This window comes from Callospermophilus lateralis, chromosome 13, assembly GCF_048772815.1.
Source record: "Callospermophilus lateralis isolate mCalLat2 chromosome 13, mCalLat2.hap1, whole genome shotgun sequence".
Classification (NCBI taxonomy): domain Eukaryota; kingdom Metazoa; phylum Chordata; class Mammalia; order Rodentia; family Sciuridae; genus Callospermophilus; species Callospermophilus lateralis.
In genome coordinates, this window is record NC_135317.1 from 69,987,089 (window position 1) to 70,002,832 (window position 15,744).

At 34.0% G+C, this 15,744-nt stretch overlaps 1 protein-coding gene across 2 annotated transcripts in view; it reads right to left on the reverse strand.

The window, feature by feature from the left end:
- Positions 1-997: 997 nt before the first annotated feature.
- Rps6kc1 (ribosomal protein S6 kinase C1) overlaps positions 998-15,744 on the reverse strand; it is a 196,616-nt gene continuing 181,869 nt past the window's right edge. The window contains exons 13-15 of one of the 2 annotated variants that reach the window (XM_076831738.1): positions 15,218-15,300; positions 13,934-14,029; positions 998-1,946 (exon numbers count right to left, since the gene is read on the reverse strand). In XM_076831738.1, coding sequence (XP_076687853.1) covers positions 1,836-1,946; positions 13,934-14,029; positions 15,218-15,300 — 290 coding nt within the window. In that variant the 3' untranslated portion in view covers positions 998-1,835. The remainder of the gene's footprint in view (positions 1,947-13,933; positions 14,030-15,217; positions 15,301-15,744) is intronic. The other variant, XM_076831739.1, reaches the window with a different exon arrangement.

A 15,744-nucleotide genomic window follows, 5' to 3' on the forward strand; every position in this document is an offset into this window, starting at 1 on the left:
CATAGGGCACTTCTGGAAGGAAGTTCTGTAATAGCCAGCTCTAAGTACATGCACATTTCCTACTAGTCTTACACAGGAAGTCACTCTTGGGTCTCACCTGCATGAGTTCCTGTTATGAGGCCAGGGGACTGGTGAGTTGAAATCCAGTTCCAGGGAGTGATGTCATCTTGAGTGAGCTATGATCCTGGTGACCTGCTCCCCAACCTGGTGTTGTTGCAGCCCTTCAGCTGGGATTCAGGTTATAAGGGGACCAAAAAGGAAAAAGGGGAGTAGGATAAGAGAAAAAGAAAAAGTGCTTGCACATTTCCTTTGTTTCATTAAAGCATTTTCTGCTTCCATTTAATTTGATGGGAGGACCTGGTTGATGGCAGATGGATGCTGTGCAGATGCTCTTGGAGGAGTACTGGGCTCTCACACAGATCTCAAAATTATAAAGATTAAAACAAAACAGAATTTCAGGGGCTGGGGATGTAGCTCAGTGGTAAAATGCCTTCCTGGCATGTGTGAGATCCTGGTTTTGATTCCCAGCATTGCAAAAAAATTAAAAAAAAAAAAAAGAAGAAGAAGAAGAAAATTTTAATTATTTCTGGTGGCTTCTATCTTAGAAATAGTGCCTTACTCTTTCTTCTTTTGATAAAGTTTAAAAAAACACATTTATATGTATAAATTTTTGTAAACAGTGCATGACTACAGGAGCTATCTTAGCAACATAAAGAAATTACAAATACAAAAATAAAAATGATTGGAGATGTATTAATGCTAATATTCTTCTACATTATGTCAATCAGATCAGGAATTCAAATATAAAAATCTTATCACTTTAAGTAATAAAACAGGATTGACATTAATTCCATTTAGACGAGACCCTTTGGTTCATAGTATACCAACCTAAAAAGTAAAACGGAGTCAAGTAGCAGAAACTGATAATATTCCAAAAGGAAAAAACAGGGAAAAAATTGTTTTTTTTAATCTTAAGCTATTAAATAAAGGACACATCTACATTTTTATCACATTTATTTTATATCATGATTTCTTAGTTCTTATTATGTTGACACAATTTGGGGAATAAATACTCCCTTCCCTTTTTTGTTGCACATGTGTGAAAAAGAGTAGGAAGAACAGAATATGAGAGAATAAGCAAAAGGTGCAGGAATGGGAAGACAGGGGAAGATGAGGTTGAGAGAGAAGTGAGTGTTTATCTGAATCCTCTCTAATGAGCAGTATTAACCAACAAAGTTCAAAGCTCACAACATGAAGTGTCTTCTCCTCACAGAAATAATCTGGGACCACAGTCAAATGCATTAACTATATAGCATTATGGTACAGGCTCCCTTTCAGACATTCCACATATATAATTTTTTTCCTATTTTTAAGCCCACAGATGACACTGTTCATGAAGCACTTTTAGTGTATTATTCAGTAAATATTAATTGGGTCTTAGAAACCAATCTGGTTAGCAGAAGGCATTCTTAGCTGCCATGTAAAGGTACTTCTTTTAAGTAAAATCCTACATGTAGAGCTTTGAATCAGAGGAACTTCTTGAAGGACATTCCTATTTCAGTTGGGTCTGGCAATGCACTGCAATCCTAAATGTAGATTAAATTAATTCATACCTTGGTTAAAGGCATGTATATAATACCCACTGACAAAATTAGCTAATATCTTGTCCAGGTGGTAACTGTAAATGAATCACTTTTACCCCGGCTCTTCCCTGATTTCCTAATAAAGGTCTTTATCCAATGCTTTGGTACTCCATAAATGAGCGAGACTGCTTTTGTGCTAGAGATGCCTAGTACAGAGAAGATCACAATGTGTGAAAAACATCCTGCATGTGTTCATCTCATCACTTCTGCCCAATCCACAGGGGTAAAAAATGGATGCGATTTGATATCTTCAACACCAGCAACACCAGCACCCAGACGTTCCAGAGGGTTGAACTGCAAGAGCTAAAAGAGAAGGATTTAGTGAGTAATAGGAATCCAACTAGTAGAGCAGAGGAAAACAAAATATATGAAAGGAGAGAACTTCTAAATTCAACCTCAGTGACAAATGGACTTGATGTAGCTAACTGCCTATGTTTTCTTAAAAGGGAGCTATGTCTTACACCATCTCAGCTGAAGGGCTGTGGGATATCTGAACTGAGCTTATAGCTTTTCAACTGTTTTGAAACATGACCCTGAGTAATGTTCCCCTCATCTTCAGATAGTATGATGGGATCAATTTCCTACTCCCAAAGTAATGACACTAATTAAATATTGCACTCCACTCTCAGACAGTGACTTCCTTCATTATTCAGAAGTTTCGGAGACACAATAAGTCTTTTCAATTCCTAACTATAGTGCATTGGGAATAAACTGTAACTAAAGTCTCAATAAAGTAATTTGTATCCCTAAATAACTTTTTTTAAAAAAATTACCCTTCCTCAAATGAAATAATTCAATGCAATAAATGAATGGCTTTGATTTTCTCAGAAATAAGAATCAGATAAGTTAATAATGTCATACACAACAGTACTGTTAATATTAGAGAATAAAAGTAATCATATACAATTATATAAGGACCCTGGGCATGCTGGAAGAATATGTCTTGAGACATTCATGTATCCTCAAATTTTTGTTTTAATAACTTCATTGAGGGACAATTTATATAATACAAAATTCATCTGTTGAGAGTATATAATTCAACTATTTTTAGTAAATTCAGAATTGATCAACCATGATTATGATCCAGTTTAGGACACTTTATAACCCAAAAAATTTCCTCATGCCATCTACAATTAATTCCCACTCCCATCCCCAGCACTAGGCTACCAATGGTATATTTTCTGCCTCTATCATGTCTTCTCTGAACATTTCACATAAATGGAATCATAGAATATGTACCTTTTTGTAGTTAGATTCCTTCCCTTAGCAAATTTTTATTTCTGAAGAGTATTCCACTGTTTGGATATAAATTGTGTTAATCTATTCACCATTTAAAGGACCTCTGGACTTTCCAGTTTGGGGTTTTAATGGATAATTACATTAGATTACTTTGTGTAGATACATGTTTTCATTTCTTTTGAGTACATTCCTGAGAACAGAATTGCTGGGTCACATAGAAAGTTTGTGCAAATTTTTAAAGAAAATTGTCAGATTTTTCCAAAGTGGCTATACCATTTACATTTCCATCAGTAATGTATAAGGGTTCCAGTTTCTCTACACCTCAATAACACTTGGTCTGTCTTTTTGATAACAGCCCTTTGAGTGGGTATTAGTGATCTCTTATTAGGGCTTTAATTTGCATTCCCTAATGACTAATAATATTGGGCATCTTTTCATGCCCTTATTGGGCATTCACATAGTTTCCCTGGTGAAATATCAACTCTTTTCCCCTCTCTCTCTCTCTCTCTCTCTCTCTCTCTCTCTCTCTCTCTCTCTCTTCTAGTTAGTTATACATGACAATATAATGCATTTGTACACAAATGGAGCACAACTTCTCATTCCTCTGGCTGTACATAATGATAAGTCACACCTGCAAATGCCATAGTCTTATTGGGTTTCAACAGTTCTTTATATATTCTAAGAATGAAATTATGACATTTGCAGGGAAATGGATGGAGCTGGAGAGTATCAGGCTAAGCAAAATAAGCCAATCCCCAAAAACCAAAGACTGAGTGTTTTTCCTGATATATATGTGGGTGCTGATCCATAATGGCTGGGGGCGCTCATGAAGAATGAAGGAACTTTGAAATTTGGATTGGGCAGAAGGGAGTGAGGGGAGGGAAAAGGGGGTTGGAGGGGAAAGATTGTGAAATAAATCAGGCATTATTCTCTATGTACATGTATGATTGCACAACTGGTGTGATTTTGCACCATACAACTAATTAGAACAAAATTTAAAAAAGAGTTCATTATATATTCTGAATACAAGTATATGATTTGCAAATATTTTCTCCCTGTCTGTGACTTTTCATTTTCTTAATGGTCTTTTAAAGTGAGCAAGTTTTTAATTTTAATAAAGTCTATTTTATAAAATTTTCCTTTTATGGATCATGCTTTTGGTATCATATATAATTAACTTTTGTTTAACCCAAGGAAGGTCATAAGATTTTTTATTTTCTTCTATAATTTTTATAGTTTTAGCTCTTATAAATAGGTCTATGAACTACTTTGTGTTAATTTTTGCATATGGTATGAAGTAAAGGTGCAAATTCATTTTGGTTTTAGCATGTGAATATTTAATTTTCCAGCATCATTTCTTAAAAACATGTATTTGTCTTAATTACTGTTAGTCTGGAAATCAGTTAGTGTAAATCCTCCAACTTTGTTCTTCTCTTTATTGTTCTGAGTGCTCTAGGTTCTTTGCTTTTCATGTATAGTCTAGTCAACTAGTCAACTGAAGTTTCCCAATTTTGCTGATCTTTTCAAAGAACCAACTTGTGGGAACAGCAGAGGTACATGTCAACAGGTCAACAGATAAAGAAAATGTGGTATGTATACACAATGGAGTTTTATTCAGCCATGAAGAAAAATGAAATTGTCATTTGCTGGATAGAAGTGAAGAACATAATGCTAAGCAAAATAAGCCAGACTCAAAAAAAAAAAAAAAAGTCAAAGGTCAAATGTGTTCTCTCCTATGTGAAAACCAGAGAGGGGGAGGTACGGGGAAGGAAACAATTTTTAAAAAGTGATCTAATTAAAACAGAAGGGAGACTCAATAGAGTAGAGGAAGGGGATTGAGAAGGGGGTACTGGGAAGTACTGGGGTCCATGTATGAACATATCATTATGAGTCCTGCCTGTTTAAATAATTATCAAGCACTAACTAAAAAATAAAAATAGAAGGAAGATCAGTATAGTACAGCAAGCAAATTGGGGAAGAGGAGGGAAATGAAAGGCAAGTACTGAGGTATGAGATTGTCCAATTATGCATGTGTGAATATGGTGTAATGAATCCCAATGTATAGTGTATAATTAAACTGCATCAATAAAAATATTATTTTAAAAATTTCTAATTTATAAATAGCTATCTATCTATATCATAGATAGGAAGATTAAATGTCTAAATAGTTGTACTTAGACTCATAGTATTTAATAAATATTGGCTAGTGTATAATCATTAATTCATTAAAAAAAGAACCAACTTTTAATTTTCTTGATTTTTTTCTCTCATTTTTCAGTTTTACTGATTTCTGCTTCCTTTGTTCTCTTTAGATTTACTTTGCTTTTTTTTTTTTTTGAAAGAGAGAGAAAGAGAGAAGAGAGAGAGAGAGAAGAGAGAGAGAGATCTTTTTATATTTATTTTTTCAGTTTTCGGTGGACACAACATCTTTATTTTATTTTTATGTGGTGCTGAGGATCGAACCCAGTGCCCCACGCATGCCAGGCAAGCGCATTACCGCTTGAGCCACATCCCCAGCCCAAGATTTACTTTGCTTTTTACTGTTTCTTAAGACTTAAGCTTAAATTTTCATTTCTTTTTTTCTGATGTAGGTATTTCATAAACTTTCCTCATTAACTGATTTAGCTGCACTCCAAAAATTCTGACATACTGTATTTTCAGTTTCATTCAGCCATTCCCATTTTATAGCTTTTCCTGGAATTTTTTCTTTGACTCATAAGATATTAAAAGTACATTATTTAATTTCCAATTATCTGTGAATTTAGCAGATCTCTTTCTGTTGTTGATTTCTAACTTAACTCTGCTGTGTTCAGAGTACAATGCATGATTTCAATCCTTTTAAAAATACTGAAACTGCTGGGCTCAGTGGCTCATGCCTGTAATCCCAGTGGCTCAGGGGGCTGAAGCAGGAAGATTACAAGTTCAAGGCCAGCCTCTGCAACTTAGCAAGGACCTAAGCAACTTAGCAAGACTTTGTCTTAAAATAAAAATGGCTGAGGATGTGACTCAGTGGTAAATGTCCCTGGGTTCAATCCCTGGTGAGAAAGAAAATAAAGAAACAAAACAAAACAAAACAAAACAAAACAAAACGAAACCTGTTCTATAACCTAATATGATCCATCTTGGAGACTATTTTATATGCACTTAATAAGAACATATATTCTGCAGGTGCTGGGGATAATGTTTTATATATGGCAGTTATAACTGTTTAATAACATTCTTTGAATCTTCTATATCCTTAATAATTTTTTATCAATTATCAAGAATGAGGTCTGAAGCCTTCATGTATTAATACTGAATTTTCTATCTTACCTTCCAATTCATTCATATTTTGTTGCTATTTTGAGGCTATTAGTAGTGCATATGCATTTGTAATGGCTCTAGTTCCCTATGTGTTGATCCTGTTATTATTATGAAACATCTGTCAATCTCTAGTAATTCTCTTGCTTTAATGCCCATTCTATTGATATTTAAGACAGTTACTCCAGTTCTTATAGTTAACTGTTTGCATGGGTTGCCTTTTCCTGTCCTTTTTCTTTAGCCCTACTTGTGTGTGTTTGGATTTAAAATGTATCTTGTACATAGAAGACAGTTGAATCTGACTTTATATCCGTGTTAATACTGTCTTTTGTGAGCATGTTCACACATTCACTTTGAGTGTAATTATTGATGTAGCAGATCATGTTTTACATTTTGTTACTCATTCTCTCTATATACATCATTTTTGTTCCTCCTTTAATGCCTTCTTTTAAATATTTTTTACTGTATCAATTTATCTCCTCTCCTAATTTTCTTTGACTATTTTGTTTCTGAGGATGGGGGGGTTACCATCTACTCTGAAAAATACTAACTTAATTCCAGTGAAAGGCAGAAATTTTTTCACACTCTAGCCCAATTTTCCCCCCTTATTTTGTCTAGTATTATCATCCACAGGGGTTCCAGGACCCAAAGTGAATATCAAAACCCAGAGATGTGCATTTCATTTTGAACAGCACAGTTTTTGCATATGACCTGTGTACATCCTCCCACATACTTTGAATCACCTCTAGATTATTTATAATATAGGTAATTACTAGGACACAATGTAAATACTATGAAAATAGTTGTTACACCATATTGTTTAGAGAACATTCAAAAATTCTGAAAAATTTTTGATCTGTAGTTGGTTGAATCCATGGATGCAAAACCCACAGATACAGAGGGAAAACCGTATGTTCAACATTGCATCTATATGTTATAAATCCAACAGCATGGATTTATTGGTACATATAATTTATGTCTTCTAAAAGATGTAGAGAAATAAGAAAAAAGGTATAGGATTTTCTATTAACTCATATCCACCATTTCCAGTGTCTTCGTTTCCTTTTTAGATTTGTGTTCCTACCTGGTGTCACTCCCTTTCATGCTAAAAGAATCCTTGTAGTAGTTCTAATAAGGTAAATCTCCAGGACTTACCTGACTCTTTCTAAAACTGGGAATGTCTTTATTTCATCTTCATTTCTAAAAAATAAATTTGCTGAGTTCTTGTTGAATATTAATACCTTCCAGCACTTTCAACATGCATTCTGCTGTCTTCCGACCTCTACTGTTTTTGACAAAAAGTCTGACATGAATACTTCCTTCTATATGATAAGTTGTTTTTTGTTTTTTTTTTTTTTTGGTACTTTAAAATTTTTCCCCTTTGTTTTTTCTTTCAACAGTTGACTAGTGTGGCTTTCTAGTTCTCTACGTAAGGTCTTCTGAGTTTTACTGATGCACAAATTAATGTTTTCCATCAAACGTGGACATTTTGGACACATTTGTTGAGATATTTTTGTTGCTCCTTTCCCAATTTCCTCTCCTACTGCAATCCCATTTTATGTATATTGGTGTATTTTTCAGTTGAATAATAACTATAAAGTTGTCTTCAAGTTCCTTGATTCTTCTCAAATTCTCAGTTCTTGATTCTCTATTGAGTTGCTCCAGTGAATTTTCATTTCACTTACTATACTTTTGACTTTAAGACTTCTATTTAGTTCTCCTTTAAATACAATTTCTTACCTTCTTATTGAGAATCTCGGTTAATTCGTTGTTGTCATACTTTTAATTCTTGAATGTGATTTATTGTAATTCCATGAAAATATTAACAATAGCTGCTTTTATGTCTTTATCTGTTAAATCCAAAATCAGGGGACACTCAGAGACAATTTCTATTGGTTGCTTTTTTCCTGTGAATGAGTCATACATTTTTGTCTCTGTATATGTGTTATATTACATTTTTCTGAAAATAGGATATTTTAGATAATATATTTCAGCAACTCTGGAGTCTGATATTGTCCCATGAAAATTACTATTGTTGTTGGTCTGTTTCTTTGGTAGCTTTCTTCAGCTTGATCTGTAAATCTGTTAAGCCACCTACCCCTGTACTGGATTGTGTAGTTGCTGACATCTCTGATGCTTTAATTTTTTCTTTTCTAGTTTTTATTTTTATGCTCACCTTCCTCAGGGTCCCCCCATGTCTGCACAGCTAACTGGTCATTCAATGACTGAGTGGAGGTTATATTCAAATGCTTCAGCCATTCAAGCTTCTGTCCTCTGCCGGTGGGCAAGAAAATGCTTTCAAAGTTCAGGTCACTAAACCAAGTCTATCCTGGCTAACACTTTCCTCTGGGCCCTTTCCCTGTTTCTATGCACATTCAGGCAGCCCTGGGTTTGGTCCCCATGGCTTGCCCCCACCCTGGCAGAAATCTGCACCTGACCAAAGAAGGAGGGGAGAATGGAACAGATTGAGTCAAGAATGCCAGAGTTCCACTCCTCTTTCCTAAAATTCAACTATTTTTCAAACATAAATACTTTTCAGATTACTGTATCCTTTGATCAATTTCCAGATCACTGAGTGACTGTTTTTACCAATTCTTTTCAACTTTTATATTTTTTTTAGGGGGGGAGAATTTGCCAACTTTCATGTAGCCACAGCCATAAAAAAACTCACTGCCCTGACAAAAATTTATTTTTCCACAGAATGTAGTCAAAGTTTAACTGAAATATTTAAATGATTTCTTTACAATATTACTGGTGCTATACATATAGGAAATTCCATCAAAACACAGTTAGACAAAGCTTTTATTTTTTTCTTTTGTTTCTATTTTTTATTCATTCATTAATTCCATTATTTGTATAATAAATATAAATTGATTCCCTATTCTGTGCCAGTCTACTACATTTTAAAATCTTTTCACCTATATCATCAGCAATTGCTTCACTCTTACATTAACAGCTCTGTAATTCAAATATGTGGCTCATCAATTACAAATTATGTCATGAATCTTCAACTCTGTCCTATCAACAATAAAAACATTCACATAACACTTGTCACATGCCAGATATTGTTCTAAGTGCTTAACAGGTGAATTCATTTAACACACTGTAACTCTACAAATAGCTACTATTATTATTTCTTTTATAGATGAGAAAACAGAGGCTCAGGGAAATTAAGTAACTTGCTTAAGATATGGGCAGCCAGTAGCAAACAAAGGATTTGAATTCAGGCACTCTGACTCCAAAATTTATGCCTTAATCACATTACACTGCCTCATGAATGTGTTATCAGCAAATGCCAAGAATCTATTACTCACTTTGTATTACCAAATCCACCAGGGGAGAGAAGCATATACTTCAAAAGACTATACTGATAGTCTTTTCACTTGACATTATTATGTCTAGTACCCCAAATGATCCTACTACTGTTTATTAAAGCTATCTGCTCAAAGAACTTTTGAATTCGAAGTTGCTGTGTTAGAAAGCTGATATTAAAAAAAAAAAAAAGACTATAGGAATAACCTAAGTGTATTAAATTAAATTTTTACAGACAATTCTTGTCTACTGATTTAAATGTGAAAGGCATCATACTTTTTAACATAAAATTAACATATCAAATATTGGTAAGCTATTGTTAAATAGCTATACTATTATATTTCAAGAATACATATATTTCAGGAAACAAATACACATAATATCTGCTTCAACTGGCCTTTCCACTTGACTCTTTCCAAAATGTAACTACAAATGTAAAATTCAAAGCTTCATATTTGACTTTTGCTAGACTGAATTTACTTATATGGACTTCTCCACCTATTTGAAAGTATAAATCTACCAACAAAAGTATAATTGCTTACCCCATGACAATCTTGCTTATTTTGCCATTTAAAATGCTATAAAAACCTCAAGAGAGATCACACAAATTTCTATTCCTTAATAGAATATATGTGCCTGTGGAGAATTCAAATAATGAAACCAACATAGTCACTACCAACCTCCTTTCCCCCAAATATTAAGCAAGAAGGCTGAGCAATAAGGGCATAGAAATTTGTTGTGAAGGTCTTTTTCTTACATAATCTTTCAACTGACAAAGCAACTGTGTCAGAAGGAACTAAATGTGCTCTGTAAAGCACAAACATACATGCTCTGAGGATTTTTTAAACTTGTATCTAAAAAAGTAACTGTTTGCTTTAGCAGCATTCACTTGACCTGGACAGATGTGAACTATAAGTACAGGAGATTATGAAATCTAAGAACAAAGCAAGAGCTGAAAGACCAAAGAGGAGAAAATTTCCCCCAAACAGAATAATTATTTCCATATAAATCATTTTTGTGTTTTTTTTAAATGACCTTTATGACCCATGAGGTAGTGGAAAAGGAAAGTCAAAATGACAAATTGCTAATCATGCCAAGAGACCCCTTTTCCTTTTCCTGATGATGTTTCCTCAACATGAGTGGTAGTTTCCTCAGGCAAGCCAATGACAGAATGATGATTTACTATATAAGCTATGCATATCTGAGGACTTAACATACCTTAAATCTAGACTCCTTTACAATGTAATTTCTAATAAAGAATGCAATAGGACTTGATATATCGCTGTAAGGAACTTTATTTCCAATATTACATAATAATGACTACTACTTTAAGGAAAAGAAACATAAAGTAGTAGTTGCTAGTATTCCCTAAAATATTTACCCCCAAAATACTCTATATTTATCTTGTGCCACAACAAATAAGACAAAATCTAAAGAACAGCTATTTTTCCCAAAAAACAATGAAATGTTTTATATTATTTCTTCACTGCTTCTTAATCCTTAACCCAAAGTGCTCTGGGTATTCTCATCGCTGTATTTCTAACCTGATTGTTTCTTTTTAATTCTCATAGTCTGGGCAAATTAATTTTCCTAAGTCCAACTCCAATCCTTTCATTTTCTGTACAAGAGCTCAAAATTTTGATGGGGCTGGGGTTGTAGCTCAGTGGTATAGCTTTTGCCTTGCACATGTAAGGCATGGATTCAATTCTCAGCACCACATAAAAATAAACAAATAAAATAAAGGTCCTTTGTCCATGTATAACTGTAAATTTTTTTCTTAAATCTTGAACTTTCTTTTAAAAAATTCATATTGGTACATTATCATTATTTAAAATAATGGGATTCACTGGGATATACTTATATATACACACGATGTGGTCAACTTCATTCCCCAGAACTTCTCTTTTCCCTCCCCTCCTCCCTACTTTTTTTTTTTTTTAAGAAAGTGAGAGAGAGTGAGAGAGAGAGTGAGAGAGAGTGAAAGAGAGAGATAATTTTAATACTTATTTTTTAGTATTTGGCGGACACAACATCTTTGTCTGTATGTGGTGCTGAGGATCGAACCCGGGCCACACGCATGCCAGGCGAGTGCGCTACCACTTGAGCCACATCCCCAGCCCCTCCTCCCTACTTTTGATTCTCTTCTTCTACTATACTGGTTTCCCTTTTATTTTCATTAGATTCCCTCCCTTTCTTCCCACTTCTTCTCTCCAGCTTCTACATATAAGAAAAAAGGAAGACCCTTGCTTTCTGAGTCTGTTTGCACCTAACAGAATGCTTCATAGTCCATTCATTTTCTGCAAGTGACATAATTTTGTTCTTCTGAATAAAAGTCCATGTTTTCCCTATCCATTCATCTGTTGACAGGCACCTAGGCTGGCTCCATAGCTTGGATACTGTGATGTGCTTGTATTGCTATGGTACGTTGACTTTCATTCTTTTGGATAAAAACCAAGGAGTGGTATACCATATGATGGTTCCATTCCTCGTCTTTTCAGGAACTGTTATACTGATTTCCATAGTGGTTGTAGTTGTACTAATTTACAATTCCAACAGCAGTATATAAATGTTTCTTTTCCCCATGTCCTCACCAGCATTTACTATTATTTGTATTCTTATTTTAGTATATGTGCTGCCGAAGCGAGCACATATTATTTGTATTCTTGATGACTGCCATTCTACCTGGGGTGAGACGACATCTCAGTGTAGTTTTGACTTGCATTTCCCTTATTGCTAAAGATGCTGAATACTTGTTCATATATTTGCTGGCCATCTAATCTCAAATTTTCAATGAATAATATTATTCTATACTTGTATTGATGATAATAGAACCTCATAAGAAAACCCCAACTTATCTTCCTACGTTCACCTACTATTATTCTACATTCATCTCTCCACTCCAGATAAACCAACTTTTGATTTCCTGAACTGAGTCTTTTGTTCAAACTGTTCATTCCACCTAGGCTATTCCCCTCACACCTAACTTTGCCCTGCTAAATTTCTGTCTAGGGCCCAGCAAAAATAAAATCCATCCCACAAAAACTTTCATAATACTAGCACTACAGTGACTATAACCCCTTCTCCTCTTGACTTGCCAAAGTATTTTCTAAACCTCTCTGAGATTATCAAATTCCATTGTGTGGTACTGTTATTCATGATTTTACCTTTGTAGCTTATAACCCTGGGCCCTGCATATAATATTTGTTCAATGACACCAATATCCCTCTTTAAAAGAATACATGATAATTTTCTTAATATATCCTTCCCTTTTTAATTTTCTTTTTGTTTTCCCTGACTTTAAAAAAAGACCATCCTGATCTTTTTCAAGTAATCTTTTTCTCTATGTTTAAAAAATAGGACCCAGGCCTGACAATTCCTGCTGAATACTATGAGCCTATCAAACCACAATTATAGCAACTCTCAGTGTATTCAGCAAAATTCACTATTAAAGACTACAGAAATATACAGGTTGAGCATCCCTAATCCAAAAATTTGAAATGCTCCAAATCTGAAATTTTTGAATATTGTATTGTCATTCAACAAGTTTCAGATTTGGAGCATTTCAAATTTTGGACATTTAAATTAGGGATGCTCAATCAGTAAAGCCTATGCAAACATTCCAAAATCAAAAAGTCTGAAATCTTAAAAACACTTCTGGTCAAGCATTTTGGACAAGGGATACTCAACTTGTATTTTAAATATAGGGAATTAATTTAAGAAACTTTTTTTTTTTTTTTTTTTTAGAAAGAATTTTTTTAGTATTTATTCTTTAGATTTCGGCGGACACAACATCTTTGTTGGTATGTGGTGCTGAGGATCGAACCCGGGCCGCACGCATGCCAGGCGAGCGCGCTACCGCTTGAGCCACATCCCCAGCCCCTAATTTAAGAAACTTAGAGGTCCCAAGCCCACCTCTGGGATAATGAACTTTAATTATTAATAGGCTCTTTCTTCAAGCCACCAGAATTGTACTAATTGACATCAATGCCCAACTTCCCCTAATTGATGAAGTTAGTAGAGTGATTTAACTTGTTGAGATTTTAAAAACACTTCTAAGAAATTTCAATAGTCCATTACTGCTTATAAATAGAATTAAAAAATGAAAATAGCCATTTATATGTCATTATAAATGATTGCAAAACCAGAACAGCCCTAGATAAACTAAAGTCAATATTCAAATCTCACACTTATATAAAACTGACTGAATATTAACCTTGATTTTTGAAAAAAATACCAACAAGTTTCAACTATCTTTTCTGACTCTATGAATACTTTGATAGTAGCAGAAGCCTAAATAAAAATCTACAGTATTAATTCTAAATGTATATAATTCTAAATGAGTCTTTCTTGCCCAAAACTAATTTCTTTAAGGCTTTGTTTTTGTGGATTCTGCTAATCTGCATGCTTGATAGACTTAACTGAGAGGTCAATTAAATTACCTGTTGAATGAGTGAGCGAGCCTCTTCAGAGACACATTCTGGCATGTTTAAAGTAGTGTGGGTATTTATTCCTGCTGGATGGCACTCAACCAAAGTCTGAAACAATCAATCAGGTACATTTCTTATCCTAGATAACATCATACTCTGTTCTATCACAGTATTTACAGACAGCAAGGACACAGAGCTCAACGACCATCTTAACTGGAGGCACAGTAATCAACACAATGCCACCTAAGCAGTTCATGCTGAGGGCTGTGAGACTATACAACTTCTAACAGAAACAAAGGCAGAGTCATCATGACCACATTATAAGCTTATGCACCTGTCCCTTTTCCCTTAGTTATAAAATTAATGACTCATAATAGAAAAATTTATAGTACATACAAAACATTAAAAAAGAGACTGGATATCTCCAAAATATTTTAATGTTCTTAAAAACTAAGTTTAGGGGTGGGATTGTGGCTCAGTGGTACAGTACTTGCCTAGAATGTGTGAGGTGCTAGGTTTGATCCCAGCACCACTTAAAAATAAATAAAATAAAGGTCCAACTACAGCTAAAAAAAATTTTAAAAAAACATTTAAAGTTTAGAAATTGCTAGTAGTAATACTTTACATCTATATAGCACTTTGGAGTTTAAATATAAGTAAAGGTGATTTGTAAACTCTATAACAAACTTAGTTTGATGTTCATATACTTAAGGCAGCTACTTACAAAAGCATAATTGTTCATCTATTTTCTTCCCAGGAGGCAATCTGCACAATATTCTAAAATCTATTAACCTCTAGCATCATACTTAAAAGTTACTTATCAGAGAATATAAATTCTGTCTGTCCTAATATGAAAACATATAGGAAAAATTTATAATATTGAGAAAGATAATGTTACCTGTTATATCTGCATTAATTTTCTAAAAATGAGAATTCCCTCCCAGGTCCAGATAAGATGTTTACCTCTAGAGAATTCTAATACATTGTATAAACATTACAAATCTTACTCTGTTAAAGTTGAATCATAGAAAAAGAAGGAAAGGAATGTTTAGTCTTAAATCTTATTATGTAACATTAGACATAATAACAATTTGCCATCAGTTTATTCAATGTAATAAGATTTTATTTTAAAAAATCTGGAATCTTGATAAATTTGTACTTCACTGCTTGCTTTTGGCATCAAAGCTTTTCTTACTTAGTCCCTGACCTGAAAAGTAAAGGCACAGGCTAACGTTCTCAATTTGAAATCAAGGTGGCATCTGGATAAATTTATTAAATGTCCAGGTCACTGCTTACCTTGCCAGTGAGAAGTTCAAAGAGGACAGCACCCAAACTCCACCAATCACAGGCTTCAGTTTCTTCTGTGATTGCTCCAACCTCTAAACACACCAAAAAAGGTTGATATTAAAATTCCAAAGGTCAATTAAACTTTCAAAATTAACATGTATTAGCAAGGTGACCTTTTTAATGCTGAGAGAGCATTAAATACTACTGGGCTTTCAAAATTCCTGAAAGTTACTTATCCCTTTGGTCACCTACTGTGGTTGCATTTTTTTTTTCTGATGCAGTCATATATTAAAGTGAGACATTTGTTCTTTAGTTGATAGAGGGACACCTTCAAGATGCTATACTTGAAAGTTACAGGAACCAACAGATCAGCATTTTGCTTAATCTTCAAATTTGAGAAAGTATAGCCAATTCTACCTCACAAATCACTTTTTGTTTTAAAAGAAACAAAGACTCTTTATGTTCAGAAGGAACTTCAAAAATTATCTAAGCAATATTAATTATTCTTTTACTTATAGGTTAGCAACCAGAAGGTG